This window comes from Plasmodium vivax, chromosome 14 (assembly GCF_000002415.2).
Source record: "Plasmodium vivax chromosome 14, whole genome shotgun sequence".
Lineage (NCBI taxonomy): Eukaryota > Apicomplexa > Aconoidasida > Haemosporida > Plasmodiidae > Plasmodium > Plasmodium vivax.
Window position 1 is genome coordinate 2,923,004 of NC_009919.1, and position 22,461 is coordinate 2,945,464.

The following is a 22,461-nucleotide window of genomic DNA, read 5'->3' on the forward strand; positions in this document are numbered from 1 at the left end:
AATTTGAACTTTCACATTTAGCAGCGATATGTTTAGCCGCTTGTATGTTCCACTTTTGCATGAACATATTATTTGCGATGCCGTAGGCCAGGACAGATGATGAGCATCACCGCTTTTTACATTTTTGCTTTAAAAAAGAGGTGCTGTTTTTTTTTTTTTACCCTTTTTTCGTCAGTTTCTTTCCCCTGTTTGGTATACAAAAATGAATAACATGTTGGCATTTAAAAAGTGGAGCGGCAAATTGCGCTTTTGAGTAACACAATGTCATGGGTTTATGGTACAGATATTCTTAATATACGGAAAATATTTTCGCGTGATTATTTTTTTTTTATTAATTTGTATACATAAGTGCAGTGGTTACACTCTTTACCCACAGGGCACTCCAAAATTGTTATTATTTTTAAAGGAAAAATGGAATAAAAGTTTGTGCCCCTTTGAGAAAAAAGAGGAAAAGCAACTTTGCCGTTGTTTCAATGCTGTTTATGAAAATGGCCCAAAGGGGGAAGCGTTTTTTAACGCTGTAGAAAATGCGTAAGCACTGCGATAGAAGGTGAACTGTACATCACATGGTTTTTCGTGCGGAATATACATATGGAGCGAGCATGGTCTAGTGGCTATGACGCCTGCCTAACACGCAGGAGATCCCGAGTTCGATCCTCGGTGCTCGTATAAAGAAAAAAAATTTCTTATTCGCACAAAAGAAAAAAATGATGATTTGAAAAGCCTTTTTGTGGATTATTGAATTTTAATTTTTTTTATAATATATTAAGTTGCCCTCTTAAGGCATTTTCCCCTTCAAAGGCTTATGCCACATTTTCCACTTGGTCACATTTAAATTTATATGCCATGCCATTTGATGAAAAATTTTAGCTCTTCCGTTGCATAGCGAAATGTAAAGTAATGTAACGTAAAAGGGGGGAAATAATTTGTAGTAATCCCTTCCTCTCTTCGTTTTATGGCATTTTTTCGTTTTTGCTTCAAACTGGAAGAAATAAGTCACCATGCATATAAGATTCAATGATAACCATTTGCCCATAACGACGCTGTTCACCCTGCGCAGAGGGATACTTAACAGAGAATATTATAACAGTCCTGTCCCCACGTTCTGCATTTACCAAACTGTGTCATTTTTTGATAATCTTGACATGGGAAAATAAATGCACAAATCGGTGAAAAGAGAACGTTAAAAAAGAATGTGAAAAAAGATGAGTTTTTTGTTTTATTTCCGAAAAAAGGCACGTGTCATGCGTCAGCTAGGGGGAATATCATAGGAGGAAAGTTAGGCAGAAAGGGAAGAGTTTATGCGCTGTACCAATTTTCCGCTTGCCATACATATGTAGAGTACATTCATTTAATGACGCGATTTCGTTTTGCCGTTTCAGGGGACGTTCTCCTTCTTTACATCATGTATGTACATTAATAATTGCAAATTTTGCCTTAAGCTCATTTTTTTAGCCTCCAGAACAAACAACCTCTCGAGAGACATGGGAATATATTTATCAGCTAACCTGCAATTGACCGCGTCGCTTTTTTTTTTTTTTTCACCTGATTTTATAATTCATGAGAAAAATAGCTAGCTAGCTAAAAATGCGGAGTTATATTTTTTGACCACATTAAGTAGATTTCCGCATTTTACAATTCACCACAAAAGGTGGGTTTCCCTTTTTTACGAAATATGTGTGCAGCTAGCTTGGGGTAATAAATCCCATTATGCATACGTTTGATATTCTACGTGCACTTACATTTTTCGAATGGCACGCTAAAAGTGTGTGTCGTATGGGAATAGTGGCATTTTTGTGGACGAATTATGATAGGTTGTAAAGGGTCAGGGGAAAAATAGCAACATTTACATTTACTCGCGTATACAATGGGAGGAAATTTTATTCTTATCATTTGCAAGGTGTTGTGCTTTATTTCACTGATACGGTTTAAACGCACACACGCGGGATGGTCTTTCACTATTTGGAAGTTTTTACTGCACGATGGCTACCCCGCCAAAAGAACTGTTCATTTTACGAATGGCAAAATTAAAACGCTTTTTTCGCCTTTCTAGTACAAAATGTGGGTGATTTAAAAAATAAAATAAAAAATAAACTAGCTTATCATGCAAATATAAAATTGGCACACATATATAAGCGATGTTACAAAAGGGTAATTTCTCTGATTTATCACGTTAGATCACTTTTTATATTCCACTTTGTCACACGTGAGAAGCAAAAAATGCCTGTGCTGTGTGTGCAGAAGCTATGGTTCCTTCGAAGGGTACGCAAAATAACATAGCGCTTCTAATATGGCTGCGCAAGAGTGAACGTTAATTATTGGCTCCTTTTTTACATAGCAAAATGAGCTGCTCAACGAAAAAATGGTAACTATGTAACATGTACTATAAACATGGTAATAAAATTATATTATTTTTTTTTATTTTTTTGGCCTAAATTTATTGCCATTTCAGGTAGAAAAGTTCAAATATTAATTTTGCGTAACAGTTTCTAATAAATAAAAACTGCAGTCCATAATAGCGCATCATAAATTTTCGTTATACATTAATTACTTTAAACAATTCTAAATTAAACTCTATAATTATTCTGCTTTCCTCTTCTTGACCTCTCCTCTATTTTTAAAAAGGTCTCGCCGGGACTCGAACCCGGGTTGGAGGATTCAAAGTCCTCAGTGCTAACCACTACACTACGAAACCATATGTACACATATTGTCGCGCAAAAGTCAGTTAAAGGGGCTCCAAGTGAGCAACGGTTACGCGATATTTAAAATTTCACATCTGCAAGAATTTTTCACGATGAAATGGCTTTTACTTCTTCCAATAAAAAAGTGGAAAAACACATTTTTAATATAAAAAAAAAAAAAAAAAAATTCGAAAGTGTGACTTTCATTCTATTTATTAACCCAGTTACCGCAAAAAAAATCGGAGGCGCGAAGACAAAATGATTGCTGGCAAATACATGTGCAGAGTTGATTATGTCACGACTGAGTAGGGAACGAATTATATGGTACGAGCTAGCCCCATTTTTTGTAATGAGAAAAGAAAGCGCAAAGGAGTCACTACAATTTGAACGGGTATGTGCGCATGGTCAAATTGACCTTTATGTTTGTACCCCTCTTTTCATGGTACTTCACATGAAAGAAAGAGGAAGAATATACGGTTTAGCTGCGCAGCTCTACATGTTGCTACTCCCTTTTGGAAAAAAAATTATCCTAAATTATTTTTCATCGTTTCGCACGTGGAAATTCGTGCAAAGGGCGATTTACGAAGTATGGGGGGGTAGTAATACACGGGGGGTGACAAAAATGGGGAAGCTTCTTTTCCAGTTTATTACACCCCATGTGTTAGAAGCACACGCGCATGTGTGTAGAAAGGGCATGCTGCGTACGTAATGCTGCACTGGTGGAGGTGTGTATGGGTGGGTCACCTAAATTGCCTTTTTTTTTTAACGAAATTGAAAATCGAGTTGACGATTAGCGTGAGGGAAGTGCTAATCGGGGGAGAAACGGCATGAAAAAAATGCGCGTAAAAAGAAGGTAACGAAAAAGGCAACAAAAAAGTTAACGAAAAAAGCTTAAATCAAAAAAATTAAACCTTAAAAAAAAAGAAGCGGAAAGTCGTTTCCATCCTACCATACACTCACGTGATGCTGATAACGAAAAAAAAAAAAAAAAACGAGTGTCACATGGTTAGTGACAGTGTAGAGAAAGAATTAACGCTCGTGCATTCTGCTTTGCTACTGAGCATATGTTTGAAAAGGAAACGGACGCGGTATGATCCAACATGAGATTTTTGCGGGGACAATTTAAATGGATTGAGCACACCTCTGCACTGGAAAAGGTAGAGCGTTCCATTCTGGCTAATACAAACTCATGGAATGTATATTTCATTCTTTTTATTCTTCCTGAGCCATCCGAGGAACTTAAACGTGTGGAGGAATACCCTGTGGGATCGCTTAATATGATACTTAACACCGAGGAGAAGGTAACCAATATTGACATATATATGTCTTATGTTAAATAGTGTATACATAGAATTCCATATTTCAATTTTTTTAGATAATTCAAGTGAACTGAATAGCAATTCGTTATATGTTAATTTGGGGTGTAAAACGACATTGCTTTCTAGCTGGAAATCTTGATATACATTTTGTCTTCTGGATGGTTCGACGTAAGTCTCATGTACCTGTACGCGTACCTCCGTCAATGCTGCGGGGTCTTTAAATATTTCTCCTAGTACATTAAATGTTTCACTTTTATTTGTTAAGCTCATTATGATGTTGTTGTAACGATGTGTAATGAAGCTGTTGAAGAGGAGGTCGAAGCATTTTATATCTTTACAATCTAGTGATTCTTCGAACATCTGCACTAGTCTATCTATGGCTATATCGTCAAATAAATTTCTATACTCTTTAAATGTATTTAGAAAACGCACGATTTTGTCCTTCACGACATGTTCTCTCTTTAACTTGGATTTCACCTTCATTATGTGGGAAGCATACCCTTCGTTAATAACTTGTAAGACGTAGCGGAGTTCCCTGTCTGTCAGTCTCTTCATTGGGGGGTAAATTAGAAATTCGTTGAATAGCTGAAATTCTACTATTCTGTATAGCGATATTATATCCGTTTTGGATCCTATGAATCCCTTTTCGCTACTTGACTTGAGCTTCTGCACCGTTTCGTTAATGTCCAGAAGCATTTTATTAATAAATGGATTCAAATGGTGGTTCTTTATAAATTTATTTTTGCCCTTCATTATTTTGAGCCCCTTTTTGATTATCTCCACTGGAGAAACAACAGAAAATTTGTTTAACGAAATTATGGTATGCACAATTTTCATTATCACGCTGAAGTTTCTATATATGTTTGTCTTGTTAACATACATGTTGTATGGCCTGTTAAAGTACCCATAATTTTCTTTATTCGTGTTGTTATTTTTTTCTTCTATCATGGTGTCTACAAATGGGAGTGGATTCATTTCTTTTTTTTGCAGGAAGCTTACACCGTTTGTTTGGTTAAACTTCTTTTTCATTTCGGACTCTTTTTCCACTTGGAAAATTCCGTGCTCCCAATCGGTGTCTTCTTGGCTAGCCGTTTGGAGGAAGTTCACGGAGGTTGTCGATCCTGAGATGGTGCTTCCGCCGGAGGAGGCACTTCCCAGAGTAGCGGTGGACGCGTTGGAATTGGAGGAGGCACTTCCCAGAGTAGCGGTGGACGCGTTGGAATTGGAGGAGGCACTTCCCAGAGTAGCAGTGGACGCGTTGGAATTGGAGGAGGCACTTCCGAGAGTAACGGTGGATGCGTTTGAGGCGGCACTTCCGAGTGTATCAATGGACGCATTGGAATTGGAGGAGGCGCTTCCCAGAGTAGCGGTTGACGCGTTGGAGGCCCCACTGGCGACGCTTTCGAAGGAGCCGGTGGACAAATCAGACGCGGCGCTCACATAGGAAAGGGTGTCGTCGTCCGGTTTGGAATCCTTTCCAACGTGCACAAGGTCATCCTCGAATTCTGACTCTGAGATATCTGCTTCCGACGCGGTAGTATCGTCCCAGTTTTCTTCCTCTTCCATGAGATCTTCCTCCGCTTCGGCTTCTTCCTTAAAGAGATCCTCTACTAGTTGTTCATCTAGCTTTTGCTCTTCTAATTCTTTTTCTTCATCCGTTTTGGACATTAAATCTGCTTCTTTGATTAACCCGACGTTACCTACTGTTTCTACGCGAGGTTTGCCTGGATTAAGGACCAACCAGTAATACAAATTAAAGGGGTAGGTGACAAAAGAGCACTTAACCTTTTGGTAATATTTCCCTATGATAGATTTTCCGATAATATCAAATTGGTCTAGAATATTTTCTTTATAAAAAGGTGGCGTGGTAGCTCTGTTGGTGAAATTGAAGCTGACTCCGTTTTTGTCTTGCGCGATGTTAAAATCGACAAATGGGATGGATGGGATGTTAGTTTTGTCCAGAAATTTTTCTAAATAAATATAATTCTGCACAGTTTCGTTTAGCATCTCCACATCGTTGTTTGGAATGACTCGATTGCTTTTCCTTCCACCAGGGATGTATATGTCTGACGTGGGGCCTATATTGTAATCGGTAGCATTGGCAATTTTTTGGTAGTAGGTGTCTAAATTTTTTTTATCTAAATCGTCGTAAAATAGGTCTATCAAGAGGTAGTTCTTGTAGAAGCTGTTAATATCATATCCCATAATTTCATAGTATTTGTTTATTTTTTCTTTATCCTCCGGGATAAAGACATACGTTTTGATGTCATCCACAGAGTAGCATTCCGTTTGGAAGTTGTAATGATCAATCGGGAACTTCTTAATGTTGTTGTTTCTTTTTATTTTCTCCATAAACTTTTTAAAGTTCTCAAATTCGACGATAGAGTTAAGGATAAAGTTTAAGTAATTTCTGCTGGCCAGGTAGAAGACTGAGCTGTTCATGGAATAATCTAAATCTCCCGTTACTGCATAGAATTTTATGAAGACGTAAAAATTTCTCAAAAATAAAAAGTTGGTAAATCTCATATCTGTTAAGAGTTTTATGAATCCAATTAGCTGAGATAGGTACTGGTCTACTATTGGCTTAATCTTTATATCATTTAAAATATGTTCACTTTTATTTTGCGCATGCACCTCGAAATATTTTTTGTCTTTCCTCAGTTCATTCAAATCGTAATTATACTTCTTCTTAATTATTAAATTGATAATATTGTAAATTCTGAGAATCATTTTTTCATTATTTATTGACGTGTTGGGAGATAGCTTAAAATTGTTCAGCATGGTTCGCACCGTTTCTTGGCTAGAAGTGTATCTAATGATTGGAAATTTAAACTTGTGGAACACATTAGAGAACATAAGTATGTCCTCAAATTTAATGTACACCCTTGGGTATATAGAATTAATAGACTCAGCGTTCTCCAAAATTTCGAAGAATGTCGTGTATCTTAATATGTTCATGAATCTCTTTCCCTTGATTCTCTTTCCCAACGCCATTAGTAACTTTCTGTGGGTAAAGCCAAACACCCTCTTCACATTTAACAATTTCAGGTACAGATACTTCATGGGCGTTTTATAAATCTTTTCTCTTTGATCTAGGAATTTTTCCAAAGTTAAGAATTTTTTCCAAGAATATCGGTTAGTTTTTTTCTCTATTCTGAGTAAGGACACAATTATGAGCAAATGCTTCACAGCATCGTTGGCATGATTGAATTTGAATATATCTTCAATGGAAATATTTTCCTTTTTTAAAAATAAAAACGTACCGCATAATATTTTTATGAGATTTTTCTCGTCAATTGATGCGTACTGCGTTTTTTCTGTCTGCACAAGATCTATATTCCTTACGTTCTTCATATCGATGGTACTTCCGGTTAAATTGTTGGAGACTTGCTCTATACCTTTTATGTTGTCTTTAATAAAGGGGGCGAAATCGTAGTATAGAAGGAACATACACTTTGGGGGTAAATGGGGGAAGTTTTCCTTATGTGGCAACTGTCCATGCTTTGACTCTATTTCGTCTATAATTTTGTTCCTTTCTTCTTCCCTCGATTCTGCTTCTTGTAGCAGGGATTTGGTGTTTTGCACAAGTTCGTCGTCTAGCGGTAGTTCAATTTGTATCTTCTCTTTCTTTGGTTTTGGAGGCTTTTCCAGTTCTTTATCATCCGTCTGTTCAGAAGGACTAACCGTTGCATCCTTCTTATCCTCATCACTCTTATTTTCTCCTTCACTTTCGTCATCGGTGACATACTCCTTTTGCTTCTCCTTAAGCAAGTGCATGGTGTAAGACTCGTAGTGGTGCGCGTAGTACTTAACAGGGTAGTAGACCTCTATCAGTTTTTGCTGGTACAGTTTGTACGTTTCGCTTGATGGTATTTCGTGCTTTTCAATATTTTTGTAGAGAGAATATAATGCTGACATGATCAAAATGATGGTGGCCTCTTCCGTGTTGAAAAAGTTTACCTTATTTAAGACATTTTCCAAAAAGATTTTAAACATTTTGGAGAAGGATGTCTGGTTTAGATTGAATCTGTATTTTTTGATTCGCTTTATGAAAATGTTTTGAGATCGGTCCTTCGGCTGGGGAGTCTTTTCCATGAACACCCTGTACACTTCGTAGAACTCGGTGGGCAACATGTTTAGGAGGGCTCTGTTCCAGGAGACGCCCTGGTGGAAGTACTGCTTCACCGCTCCGACCATGGAGGAGAACTGCAGGGGGGGGAAGTAGCGAAATGGGGGCGGCACGTTTGTGAGGGGGAGCGCTTGTTAGGAGGTGCGCTTATGAGGAGGAGCGCTTCGGCGAAGGAACTCTCCCTCGAAGGAACACTCTCGCGAAGGAACACTCTCGCGAAGGAACACTCTCGCGAAGGAGCACTTCTGAGAAGGCACATCTGCTCGCCCCCCCGCACGCCTGCTCCTTCCCAGCAGACTTACAATGTAGGCGCTGAAGCGGTCGACCCCCGAGGCCCAGAGAACGTGGTGAATCAAGTCGACAACCAAAACGTCGTCGTCCTCCTTCAGGCACATATAGCAGCCGCTCAACTTTCCCTCAAATTTGTCTAGAAATGAGCCCACAACCAAGCTTCCATCGTTCCTGTTGGAAGGCTCAAATTTTATTAGAGGGACTTGAAAGGATAAAGGGTTTCTATAATTGTGCATGTGTACAAGTCTGGAAAAGGAGTCTTTTTTGTTGCTATCGTTGAAGAGGAATTTAAACAAGTGTCCATCCTTATTGTGAAGGTAAAGGTCATTATTTTTCATAGAATAATTATTAAAAATTAGAGAATTGTTTTTTTCATTATTTACTTCATCTATCACTTTATGAATTTCATCCAAAACCAATTTATCAATTTCTTCGTCGTAATTGACTTCTGCCAAATCTGCCCCCTCCGCTTTTTTAATAGTGTCTACCACATTTTTTAAGTATTGATAAAGGTATAAATCTTTAGAGTCCAAAATGACCTTAAAAAAGCTGACCATATGTTCTATTATATCTTTGTTTATCATAATATCGTTGTAATTTAAGAAGAGGGGAATTAACAGATTTATGAAAATGTTCAATGGGAAAAGCAATTTTTTTACGTCAAACGTGCTGTAATTACATGTCTGGTTCAGATTTTTGGCTATTTCTAGGGGACATTTTTTAAGTATTTCATATTTTTCTCCGTAATTTACAAGGCTGGCTATAATTCCTGTTGACCCTACTATGATCAATTTCATGGAGGCGTTTAATTGCTTTTTTAAAGGCTCATCGAAGTATAAGCTGCCGTAAGGGAACTTTAGCGAGGGTTTATAGTGCAGGAGTTTTATCTTGATAAGGGACAGAGTAAATTCTATGCTTCCTCTATTGATTCTTTTAATATTTCTTTTTATAAATGGCTTTCTAATAATATCAGAAGAGATTCTTTGTAAAAATAGTTCGTACACTTGGTCCTCATAGATGTATCTAAATTCTGATTCTACATCAGCGTGGAAGAATTCCTTGGGGGCCATTTTGCTGATGTAATTTACGTTCACGAAGAGCAGCGTGTAAATTTTCGTTAGCAGGTTTGCCACGGCTAGTCGCATGTAGGACTCCTCATAGTAAAGCACTTTTCTCGTGATCTTCAGGATCATCAGGATCCTCTTGAAGGTCTGCGTGTTGTACTGGGCTTCCTTATCGAGGTCCGCCTCTTTGGTCTGCGCGTTGTGGGGAGTAAGTTAGGAAGTAAGTTAGGAAGTTAGTTAGGAAGTTAGTTAGGAAGTCGTGCATAACGTGGGGGCGGTGCGAAGTGTTGTGCCTCTCAATCGCTGAATGGATGAATCGGTTGAGAACCCCCCACGTTATGCACCACCAGGAAGACACCTAAACAGGAGATGCGCACGCACACTTACACTTATCAACTGCATGCCCTCCATGGAGTCTATGACGTATTTAAAGAGCGAATTGCTGAACTCAAAAAATCCCGTGCCGAGGTTTTTCTCAAACAAGTTGTTCAAAACGGGGGTTAAATTTTTTCCGGTCAAATGCTGAGTGACATTTACGTAAGATAATTTCCAAATTTTGGACACTAAGATTAGGGCGTCTCCGTATAGCAGTTTCGAGGCGTACGGCTGCAGTTCCGGGAACTTCAACACGTTGACTGAGGGGGGGGCGGCAAATCAGGGAGGGCGAGGCAAATTAGGGAGGCGTGCGTCGGGGTGCGCGCCAGCACACGCACATGTACATATACGTACATATATATATATGTATATGCATATATACTTATGTATGTACGTACACACCGATCTGCCGCTCCGCACTTACACTTCAAAATGGTGCTGTACAACTTTCGGTAGGATATTCGAGCGAGCCGTTTGATGTTTCTGTAAATTAGGAAGACTATTTTGCTAAGCTGCGAAATGCAGAAGGAGGATAAGGCAAAGGCAAAGGCTCCGCGGAATGGAATCACGAGAGGGTAGAAAAATAGCAACAGCGATTTGAACACATAGGACATGATGACCCCGAAAGTGTTGTTCATTATGAGCTTATCAAAAGAGGCGATGTGGTTGTACAGATAGGCGTTTGAAAAACACAGGTCTATCAATTCGTGATTTATAACTCCAATAATTCCTCTCAGACTTTGGACGAATGACACGGACATAAAGGTTCTTGCTAGGAGCAGCCCGTCGTTTTTTAATGCGTCGACCATGCCCCAGTAGGCGTCAGCTACGGGAAGAGGTTTTGGCGTGGAAGGGAGGGGGGTGGCATGAAGGAAAAAAAAATGAGCATCGTATGGTGGGAGTGAGTTGCGCATTGTGTAGTGGGAACGAGTTGCCCATTGTGAGGTGGTAAAGAGCAGCGCATTGTGTAGTGAGAACGAGCTGCCCATCGCGTGGTGCTAGCGAATTGGCACCCTCTTGCGCTTTATCATTTTCCCGCCTAACTTTTCGCTTTCTTGTATATCATTAGCGCGTGGTCCATTTCGTTTTTAAAAGCATTGTCCAGTGGGAAGGGGGGGCTGTCGAAGTAGGCTATCAGCTGTCTCCTGAACACATCGTGTTTTTTCCCTGCACAGGAGTGTAAGCGGGGGAGTGTCGGATGGAGCATAGGAGAGTGAGTTGTCAACATGTGCGTATGTACTTTGAACACGTAGCGTAAGACTTATCGTTAGCTGCTTCGATTTTTTTTTGTCCTATTACTTGAATCGTGGGCCCTAGATATTAATTTGACAATGCGCTTGACATTTTTCTTATTCAGTACAGTTAGGTAGAAAAAGTAGTTGGTACGTGAGAGAGACTCATAAATGGCAACATTCTTGTGGAACTTGCCCTCTACAAAACAGGTAACGGTTAGTAGGATAGAAGTGAAATCCTTTTCGGTGCGCCGCTACTCGCGCGGAGAAGGGAGCAAGCTGGTAAATAGCGCAAACATGCAACGGTGAAAAATGCAACGGTGCAAATTGCAACGATGCATATGGCTCTACACTCGTGTGCACAATTCGACACCTTTACGAGGCTGCCCCCGTCTTTCTTTCCCTACTTATGAGCAGTCCCCTATACAGAATAGTATTGATTAACTTGGCCACATAATTCTGGTTAAATATAGAACTAGCCTTTAACGATAAAAAAGAGTATTCATTGTAATTAGACCCGTTATTAATTTTGATATCGTGCTTCCCTTCCGCTTCTCTGTTTTTAAAAGAATTCCCTGCAAGGTAGTTGAAGTAGTTTTAACATGAAGAAGAACGTTAGTGGTAGGCAGGTGGAGGGGTCTGTGTCTACTTGAGAAAACACGCACATATACACGTTGATACGTGCGCATCTGGTTAGCAAGTATGATGAGTCGTAGTTGAGCACATTTTTTTCACATGCTTGTGTGGAGAAAAAATGGGAAGAAAAGATGCTATGCGGTATGGACACGTTTAGTGAATCACACAAAGTGGAAGAGGAAAAAAAAGAGGACAGGTACGCTCTGCACAACAGCTGGAACGGGAAATTTTTGTTCCATGCTCTCGAATTGAAAATAAAGTAGGCGTAATTGCAAATGAGTCTTAATTTGTGCCCATGCTGGGGAAGCGAAGACAATGGGTGAGACATACATGCGCTCATGCGTACGTGCATAACTAATCGAAAAAGTAAACACAAGCTGCGAGACGAGATGCATCCTCCCGCTAAGCGCATTTGTTACCTGAACTCTCATCCCGTTTGTAGCCGGCCAAAAGTTCAAGGCTTTTATTCTCTATTTCTTTACATTTTGATAGTATGTTAAAACATAAATAAAAAGCTGAAATGCAAAACCAATACTTTTTCATTGCAAAAACGGAGGGTAAAAAAAATAAAAAACAATTCCAGCGTATTACACTTCTACGCGCAGACTTTTTCAAATACTGTTCTGAGTGTTACATATGGTAAACTATAGTTTAATTTGGGTGGTCTAGGAAGGGTGGCCCATGCGTACATATTCACACACGTACACGCACGCACATACATGAATGCATGGATTGTCAAATGTAAGAAAAAAAAAAAAAAAAAAAAAATTACGCTCGTGGGGAGAAAATTGCGTGAGTTGTAAAAATTCGTTCAAAACATTGAGAGCGCGTTGGCAAAAAAGACGATGTACAGATTGAATATATATTTTTTTCTTTTAAACTCACACACTCTGCGCAGCGCGGATCAAGGAAAAAAGGGGAAAAAAAAAACTAAAGCCATAGGTGCACGCATACGTGAAGAATTACGTACATCCTTACGTACGTGTATAAAAAAAAAAGAAAAAAAAAATAACCTGAATTAAACATAGCAAAAAAGAATTATAACCGTTAGAACAAATTTAAATGCGAATTTTATTTAGAATTGTGGAGTAAAAAAAAGAAAAAACAAAAAAAGTTGTCGCTCTTCGAGTCTTCATAACCAATGTGCGCGCGAGTTACACATATTACATGTGTGTGTATGTGTTTAGCCATGTATAGCGTTTTAAAAAAATTCTTTAATACACAATTCCAGTTACGGACAAAATGTAAGCGTTAAGGGGGGGGAAAAATATGCGCTTATATATGCGGGTGTATACGCGCTTATACATCCGCTTATATATGCACTTACGTACAGCACGTGCATACGCATACGTACGTTACACGTGTAGATTATTTCTTACGCAAAGGACTTTTTCCCGAACTGTTCTGCGTAGAAAGACATACAATTTCTCGTAAATGCCTTTTTATTACGTAAAAAAAATTGAAAACTAACCAAAAAATATGTGAAGAAAATATTTCCCTGATGAAAGATATGCCTATAAAAGGAATACATTTTTTGGGTAAGAAATTTAATATGACCAATGTTTCGAAAAAAAAAAATTGTAAAAAAGGAGCACACGTAGTCATATGCATTTAAGTGCATCATGTATTTGGCATATAAAATGTTCTGCAGATTTCTAATTTAACATTTTTTCGCAAGGATAAAATTTTTTAAATTCATTTTGATAGGGCATATTCTGCAGTTTACCCAAAAATGACGATTTTTTTCTTCCTTTGTCCCTTATTATGTTGATACTTTGTAGCACCTCCTAGTGTTTGGCTGTCAACAGGAGGGTAATTCGTTTCACCACCAGTATTCCAATTGAGTACTTATTCACTTAAACGAATATTCTTTCATTCTTACTATATTTCTATCCTCTGTTGTTTGCCTGAATGGGGGGTTCATCTGGAAATGTGCGAACTGTGTAGACAAAATAATTGTTTCTTTGAGGGGGCATTTAAGAGTGATCATTTTTTGTGCAAAACTTTGTCCTTCCAATGAACGCTAAAGGGAAAAAATATATTTTTTTACCAGCTTCACTCATTTTTAATGAGCTATCTTTAAATGCCTGAGTCTGGCATAAAGTGCGCACGTAAGGACATACATAGGCACGTACATCCATATGCATATACTTATTGGTTAGCATTTCCAAGAAACTTTTTTCACCTCATCAGTGGTGCCAACCGTATGAATATATTTACTCCTACAGCAGCGCGCGAACGAGCGCTATTTTTTATGTACCTAAGAGGTTCACAAAAAGGGTAATCCCTCACCGGAGTAGTATCACATGGTGTTCTTAAATGTCATTCGTTTTAATCACTTTCAGCTGGTGCAACCCCTCGTCTACTAAATACTTTTAACGATGCGCGGGGGCGTGCCAGCAGCTCCTATCCAACCGAATGAAGGCTAAATATTTGTCTTTCTTGCCTTTTTTTCTTGTAAAAAGAGGAGAAACTTGCGCGGTAGGTATAGGCTATTTTGCAATGTTATTTGCCACTGTGATAGTATTGTTGGTCTTTCCCTTTTTTGCAAATGCTTTTTTGCGGAGAGGGAGAAGCTGCCTATAATATTGGTTTCCTAGCGAGCCCATTACTTGTAAAGTGATAGCCATAATGCGCCTTTAAATTTTTTAATAGCATACACAAAATTGGACGAGGGGTTCATTTTAAGACGTGAAAAAATTACGCCATTTTGTGTACAGTATTATAGTAAGAAGGAGGCATCATTTGGGAGTAGGTGGTATCGCCTTTAACTGATAACATATGTAGTGGACCTTTTCCAACCATTTTCGTTGCCTGTTTATGCTTACCCTTGGCGGTTATTCGTTTGAGGCGAATTTAGTTGGCTATCGATGAACCAAACCTGCCGCACAGCGTTTAACCACGAGTCGTTATGCAAAAGTGGAGCAAAGCTGCTTTCAATGGTGCATAAGGTATTTATTTCTTTGCACTTACACATGACGGTGTTCGCCTTCGTCCACCGCGGTTAGTGGAACTATCATATGCTAATGTTCCTTTTATATAGCTCATAAAATGGCAAAGGGAATTTATTAAATACCTTTTTTTTTTTTTCCACGCGTGGGCATGACATCTGTAGGAATTTTACTTGCTTAGACATGCCCCATTCATTTGGTTGATTCGTTTATCTCGCCTACTTCACATTGCTGCGGTAGGGTTTCATTCCGCCTTTTTAAAATTTTTAAACTGAAGATAAAAGGGGGAACCAGTAGGGCCCAACTGTGGCTGCGAATATGTAAGCAGTTCCAGTTGCTTCATTATAAGGGGGCTAATAACTTTCGGCGCAAGGGGAGAAAGTTTTTACATATTGCATTTTTTATTTTTTATTTTTAAGAGGCGTAGCAGATTATTTACTAGTTATGTGGTAGCTTCTTAACATTTGATTACAACTGCTGTGTGTTCGTTGTGCGGGTTGTACGTTCTAATGGAGGACCCATCTGCGGATTAGCAGGACGTATATCTCAACATATGCACAGTACCTTGGTAGGAATGATACGTGCATGCCCATTTTGCATGTTGGGCTTACCATAAAAAGAGAAAAGGATACGCTTGGAGGCTGCTTCTTTAACGAAAATGCGGACATTTTTACGTATACCTTTAGCTCACCCGATAAGCACGGATTGTGTGCGGAAGGTGCGCACTAATCCTGGTGCAAAGGCCCCTTTTGCTGTTACGACATTTGCCTTACAAATAAAATTTCTTTTAATGAAAAAAAATTGAATTTATTTTTTCTCTTTATAAAAGTTATATTCTCTTGTATTTTCATAAAGCTGCTAGCTTCAACATATACATATTTATGCTGCCCATGTAATCTCTCGTATTGTATATACATATGTACATTGAGGGGGTATATGTATAATATACAAAACGCTTTTGTTTCATACTATTATATTTTTTTGTCAAATTTATAAAAATAATGATGTTTTTTAACTCCAATGAAATTAATACATACATGTAAAAAAAAAAAAAAAAAATTCGAAAATATAATATATATTTGATATTTTTTTTATCTTTTTGGCATTGTTTATGAAAAAATAGAACTGATATAATAATATATGGGGTATGTAAGAAGACAAAAATTTATATTTAATTAGAAGAAATAAATAAAAAACATTCGTTTTAACCTCTGATGAATTAAAACATGGAAAATAAACACATGTATGTATGTATATATATATGTACATTATATGTATATACATACATGCATATATTATATGCACAGTTATCATGTATGTGCGCAGAGATATATATCATTATAAAAAAGGATTAATAGAAAAAATTCAACATCACATAATAATGTAGTAATATATAATTTTTTATTAACATAAGGGAAAAAAAAAAATATACATAAAGTAGCTCTTAAATCTTGGTATATAAAACAGGACTTTTTTTTCCTTCTCTAAATAGGTGCACGACAAGCTTCAGAAATAATGTAGCTTCGAAAGAAATATAAAAACATAACAACATATTATTTCGAAAGGTCACCTCCATTTTGCTGAATTGTAGTAAACACCAATTGCGAAACGTTTACAAATATATATATATATTTATATATATATTTACATATACTCATGTGTACATTATATAATAGGATATGCGTCTGCATAATAAAGTGCGTACACTATATATTCCGTGTTCTTCTGATGCAAGCAGGGGTAAACCCCCCTGCTCCACAAGCCACAAGGTAGGTTCTTCTCATTTGGTAAGTGCATCCTTTCTCACGCGCAGGCGTACATATATATACATATACAAATATATGTACGCCCTCTGCTACTCTCTTATGGTCAGCTATCAATTATGCACATGATGCGATGTACTTCTTCTCGTACATATATCATCGTAAAGTCCTTTTTCCTTCATTCTTTCTTTTTTTTTCTTTCCTCCGTTTAATAATATCCGTGGTATTTAAGTTTTTGGAAGATTTCCTAAAATTAAAGGTGGAAGGGGAATATTAATGTCAAACGGGTGGTCCACAGGGAGGGGCAAAAATGAGTGCAGCAAATTTTGTACACGAATTTGCATTACGTTCACACTTATGTATACATATAATGTTTATATTTATATTTTTATTTATCATTTGCCTCGCTTGCAACTCCTTCCTTTCCGCCTTACCTTTTTACCAACGATGTAGGACAAGTATAACATCACATTGAATAACAATAATCCGAGAAAAACGTTGAGGGCATAGCTGCATGAGCACTCTCCTACAACGGTTGGTTTGGCCATATAGTCTCCGAAGGTGTCGTACAAAGTGGCAGCAATTTTTGGGTCGTAGTTTGATGGGTCACTCATTTTGAAAGGTGGGGGAGGGAATAAAAATAGGCTTAATGAAAATGTTTTAAATTATATTAAAAAACGGGAAACTTCCACACGTTGTGAGTTTGCTGAGGTGAGACCTTCTGGTTTGACTGTAAGAGGGGCGGAGAAGGAAACAAAAAATAAGTACTACGTAGGGTATATTATATTATGTATGTAATGTATGTACGCATATAATACATCCACGTTGCGAGGCAATCTGGATGAAGCAAACAAATCGCAGCGTCCGTATTTTGCTAGCAATTCGTATGTACAAAAAAAAGTTCATATGATATTATTCATTCATTCTTCACATATGCATTATATTATTATACGTATATATCATTCATGTAATAAACAGGACGCACGTTGAGGTTACTCAAAAACATCTTTGAGTTTTTCTTAAAAATGATTTTTAGGATAGCATAAACATGAATATACAAATAAGCTTAAACTATACTACGAATATGCTATGCAATTGTACCTGTACTTCTGAAGGTTAGTAGGACGTTATTTGTATCTTTTTAAAAATCTTAAAACAATTAGAGTTATAAAATTGTTATTGTTACGATGTTTTTATGACTAACAGTTTTTAAAAGAAAATGTTATAAAAAAAAAAAGATATAATAAAAAATTTTATTATAATTTGAAAGTTTTGCAAAAAGATTGTTTACATTAAAACAATAATAAATATTATTATTTTATTTTTGTATCGTTTAAGAATATTATTTTTTTTAAATATTCTTTATTTTATTTTTTTTTATTAATTTATTTTTTTTTTTCATACCGCAATATTATTTCCTTCCAGAATTAAAAAAAAAAAATACCTCTTTGACTGAAGTAATAAAATGTTAATATATTCCGATTTTATTTATCACTAAAATGTGAGTTCTAAATGAATCCGAATAAATTTTATATTATTATACATGTAAAATATATAATATACATAATATATATAATACGCGCAATCTGGATTTGTTTAAGTTCATTTTCTTTTTCTTTTTCTAATTTGGTATTTCTTTTTTATTGATGTATATTTTCTCTACTTTGAAAAAATATTTGTATTTTTATTTTTTATTATAGCTATTCTCTGTTTTGTTAGTGTTTTATTTCGTTTTATTTCGTCATATTTTGTATTATTTTGTATATTTTATTTTACGTTTTTTTTTTTTTTTTGTAGTTACATATATATTATTCACTTGTTCCGTTTTAAACGAATAATGCACTCTGATATATTTCTTTTTTTTGGCGGCGTACTTTTTTGAATTAGAAAATAGGGAATTGTATATATTATTATTTATTTTGTTTTAATATTAATGCATATATTGAATGAAAGCAAATAAAAAAATAATTTTGCATTCCGACTAAGAAAAGTAAATGCAATATTTTATGCGATTTTATTATATTCATAAAAAAAAAATTACATTTTGAGGGATATAAATTTTTCTTAGTTTTCTTTTGGGTTTTCTAAATTTTTAGATCATTTTTTTGGGGGTATGCCGAATCTATCATTTCGTATTTTTTAGTTCAGTTTTGGTTCAATTTTAGTAAATAATTTTAGTTAAACTTTTTGTGCTTATCTTTTGGCAAATTTTTATTGTTCTTCCTTGCTGCGTTAAATTTTGCCTCTTCACTTCGCAGCGCATAAAATTTATCAGAATGAAGAAATCTTCATGCCGAGGAAGAAGATTCACTTTTTACTTAAAAAAATGATCTAAAAAAATGATGCTTGCTCATTTTAGGGAGTAGGAAAAAAAATTCGTAAAGAAAAGAAATCTCAGCCTCCTGCATATTTCGTAAAACATTCTTAACAGATGAAAAAAAAACGCGCCAGTAATTATGCCTTTTTTTATGCCGCATTTATTCTATTGTTATGATTATTTACTTTATGTCATCGTACAGTATAAACCTTTTTTTTTTTTATAAGTATATATACAGTGAATTATCGCCGATTGGTACAAATTACGGTATGCGAAAAAATATTCTTACGAAAAAAAGAAAAACTAGGTATTCTCTTGTTTATTAAATTTTTGCCATATAAAATAGACAAAGTGACACGTAGGCAATTATTTTTCTTCGTCTGTTCAGCCCCCTCCAATGAACATTTGCAGTGTTAACATATTTATTTATAGCTTAACAGTTTGTGAAAATAATTTTCTGAAAGGTTTTTTTTTGCCTTTATCCGGTTTTAATAAGTGGGTAAAAAAATCGTACATTATGATGCAATATAATGCCATATAATGTTATATAATAATATTTGCTAAACCTGCTTAACTGGTAAACCCTCCCTTTTTGCCACGAAACAACAAAATTGGTTACTTATTCGTTTAGGGAAGGTCTGCTGTGCTTTTTCTAATGGGTAGATGAGTCAAAATGATACGGCGCAAGGCCAAAGGTGTATATTTGTCTTTTATTACAATGTACGCGCGTCTATCATTTTTTTAATCGCTCATAACTTTGCCACTACTTGATATGTATATATAATATGTACATAGGGGGTGTCTTGGGGAAGTTTTTTTCTAGATTTTGCGATGTACATATTTTCATTGGCGCAAAAAAGTAACGCCTAAGCATATTTCAGCTCTTCCAGATTTTTTTAATTCTATTATACTTACACTCTATCTTATTCAATTTTACTAAAAGAAAATGTTTTCGTTTTTTCTGATAAAGAAAAGTGTTTTCTTTAGACGGAGGCCGCTTCAAAACTGCAACGAAAAAAAAAGATGTATGTTTTTTTTTCCTTTGCCAATTCTGCGATTTGTTTAGTACCATGTTTGCACTATAATATTACCATTCTTCCATATATGTATATAAAATTGGAGCCCCTTTTTTTTGCTATCTACAAATACTATCATATGATATGAAACGCAATTCAATCGAACAGCGTTTTGTCCATTTTGAAAGAAAAATGTTTAAACGAGGTTCTTCGGGCATATTATAAATTTAGCTTCTTTATGCGGTTGGCGCGTTTTTTTTGGGGACCCCTCAGGACTCTGTTCTACTAACTCCCTTTTCGAAAAGCGATTTTCGGTAGAGTTAAAAAAGGAAAGCTGCTTGTGTGGTAAAAATGTGGCTGCCTTTCGAAAAGCATGTGAAAGAAACCTTTGGGCGTCCCTTTTCATTTTCTTAATTTTGTTGATTTTCTTGATTTTCTTAATTTTACTCCCTTTTTACCACCACATGTTCAATGTAACATTATGCTTTCTGCTTGCTAAACGGATGTTGCCATAGTAACGGTATACGGTGAGACACTCTCTTTTTTTTCGTCACGTTCTTCTCCTTTTGAGGTTTTATTTAGACCGAGTGGTGCCAGCATGCCATTGGCAGAATGGTTCATCGCATGTTGCCCATACCCCTTTTGTCTAATTCGTGCAAAAAGGAAGTGGGGCACTGTTTTCTTTTCACACCTTGGCCTACATCTAAGGAGTAACACAAATGGGTATAAACGTGCGCCCATGCATTATTCACCCCCTCCATTGCGAAGAATGAAAAATATAAGAACCGGAAGGGGTAAGCGTACCCCTATGTACCATTTTGAGTGGTAGAACTTGAAAGTTTGAACAAAAATAAAAATAAAAATAAAAAACGCAAAACGGAAGAGAGCGAAAATGTAACTCTGCTTATTGTGCATGCGCTTGTGTGAGGAGTCTTTCCATTTTACACCAAAGAGGGTTCTAAACATATGGACGCATCTCATAAACAGGTGTCAATGTAGGGACTCCTCCACAGTTATACACATACTACGTGAAGAGTACTTCCTACCTCATGCGTAACAAATATAAGCACATTAGCAGGATTAATCAAAGCAACTACCTCGCTTCCCTTTTTCGTTTAGTTCTCTTTTTAGGGTTAATTCGTTTTACACCCATATGTTAGAGATTTTTCATTTTGTGAAAATTTAGAAAAAATTTAATGAGATAAAAAAAAAATCAATCGTGTTGTAGAGCAGTTTCCAAAGCGCGATCACCCTTTCACTCACGCGTAATGAAATTTTGTTTTGTCTTTTGAATATATTTTACTGCTAAGTGTCTACGTGAGGTACCCTTTATTGTGAGCACCTGCATTTGGAATAGCGCTTTTGTTAGATGCGCAGCATGTGTGTATGTTTATCTATACGAGGAAGTGATTCACCGAGTGAAAAATTGCAGTTTTATGGGGAAGTTAAAAATTTTGAAGCCGCTTTTTCGAACACACCCACAAATACTCACGAGGAGTTAACTCAGTGGAATTAACTTTTGCCCCACGGAAGTTGCTATAAAATGAAAAAGAAGGAGCAAAAAAAAGAAGCAAAGTGAAGCGAAAATTCAAAATGGTCCTGCAGAGCGAACTGTATGATGCCTATTTTTGAAAGATTTCCCTTAACAGTGGCAATTCCGTAGTGACGACGCGAGGTGTACATTAATTGACTGCGCTTATCGAGTAGAGAAAATATAAGCTCCAGCGTGAGGCTTTAAAATTGGACTGAACTATTTTTAAAGGGTTAAAATAGGGTGGCGGTTATCAGGAAGGGTAACATGTGAGCTATGAGAAAAGAGAAAAAAACCACAAAATAGTTAATATAATATAATTTATTTATGTTCCAATTCGTACAGATGTGATGGAAATGGGAGGTCTCATAGTAGGGGGGAAACTGAGAGAGGCGAACGAGTTTTGCTATACACTGTGCGTGTGAAATTAAATGACGAAAAAGGGGTTAAACTGTGTTAGCAAGAAAAGGAACCAAACGAATTGAATATTTTTTTCCTCATTAAGTAGTTATCCATTTTAGAAAATTCCACAACAGTTTGAAATTTAAATACACGTACATGCGTATAGGTATAAATCCACACACTTGTGCATCCGCGTAATAACAGAACAAATCATTTTTGTTCTAACTTAAATTGGTTCTACATGGGGAAAAAAAAAAAAAAAAAAAAATTACTCTTCGTTTTTGAATTAAATTAGCGCGAAAAAAAATGATTTTCTTTTTTTTTTTTTTTTTTTTCCTTTTAAACAATTCCGTTTTAATGATTAAATGAAAAACTGGCATTGCTCATATGAACCTCTGCAACGTTGTGACACATGCTTTCTAAAGTTGCAAATGTGCGAAACGAGGGTGCTTAAACATTAAGCCTATATTTTGTTTTCTGCGACGGAGAACTTTAGAGTATATTTGTTCCCACCATTCGACTACCACTACGATGTTTGCTCTTTTTTTTTTTGTGTAAATTTTGCATTATCTTAACATTTACCCTTTCGCTGCGAACAAATTGAAATTTTTAAAAAGGAAAGGATCAGATGATAGTTTTTTTTTTTTTTTTGTTTAGCAAAATGAATTGGTGTAAACACATTTGGTTAAATTTTCCTTGTGGTGTTCTTTTAGCTAAATTCGCCTTTGCATTGTTATTTATTTTTTTTGTTGT

General features: G+C 36.3%; 2 protein-coding genes across 2 annotated transcripts; both read right to left on the reverse strand.

Moving 5' to 3' along the window:
* Positions 1–2,974: 2,974 nt before the first annotated feature.
* PVX_101485 (hypothetical protein, conserved) lies at positions 2,975–12,271 on the reverse strand (the record flags this gene model as incomplete). Its single annotated transcript, XM_001613994.1, has 8 exons — positions 2,975–8,207; positions 8,433–9,677; positions 9,873–10,120; positions 10,285–10,686; positions 10,905–11,027; positions 11,160–11,291; positions 11,500–11,667; positions 12,148–12,271. 8 exons carry the CDS (start codon positions 12,269–12,271, stop codon positions 3,870–3,872), a joined length of 6,780 nt encoding a protein of 2,259 aa, XP_001614044.1. The 3' UTR covers positions 2,975–3,869.
* A 3,509-nt stretch (positions 12,272–15,780) lies between these two features.
* PVX_101490 (hypothetical protein, conserved) lies at positions 15,781–18,108 on the reverse strand. The gene is made up of 4 exons (XM_001613995.1): positions 17,847–18,108; positions 17,544–17,591; positions 16,877–17,172; positions 15,781–16,689 (listed from the first exon to the last, which is right to left on the reverse strand). The coding sequence occupies exons 3-4, from the start codon at positions 17,054–17,056 to the stop codon at positions 16,651–16,653; spliced, it is 219 nt and encodes a 72-aa protein (XP_001614045.1). The 5' UTR covers positions 17,057–17,172; positions 17,544–17,591; positions 17,847–18,108; the 3' UTR covers positions 15,781–16,650.
* Positions 18,109–22,461: the final 4,353 nt, after the last annotated feature.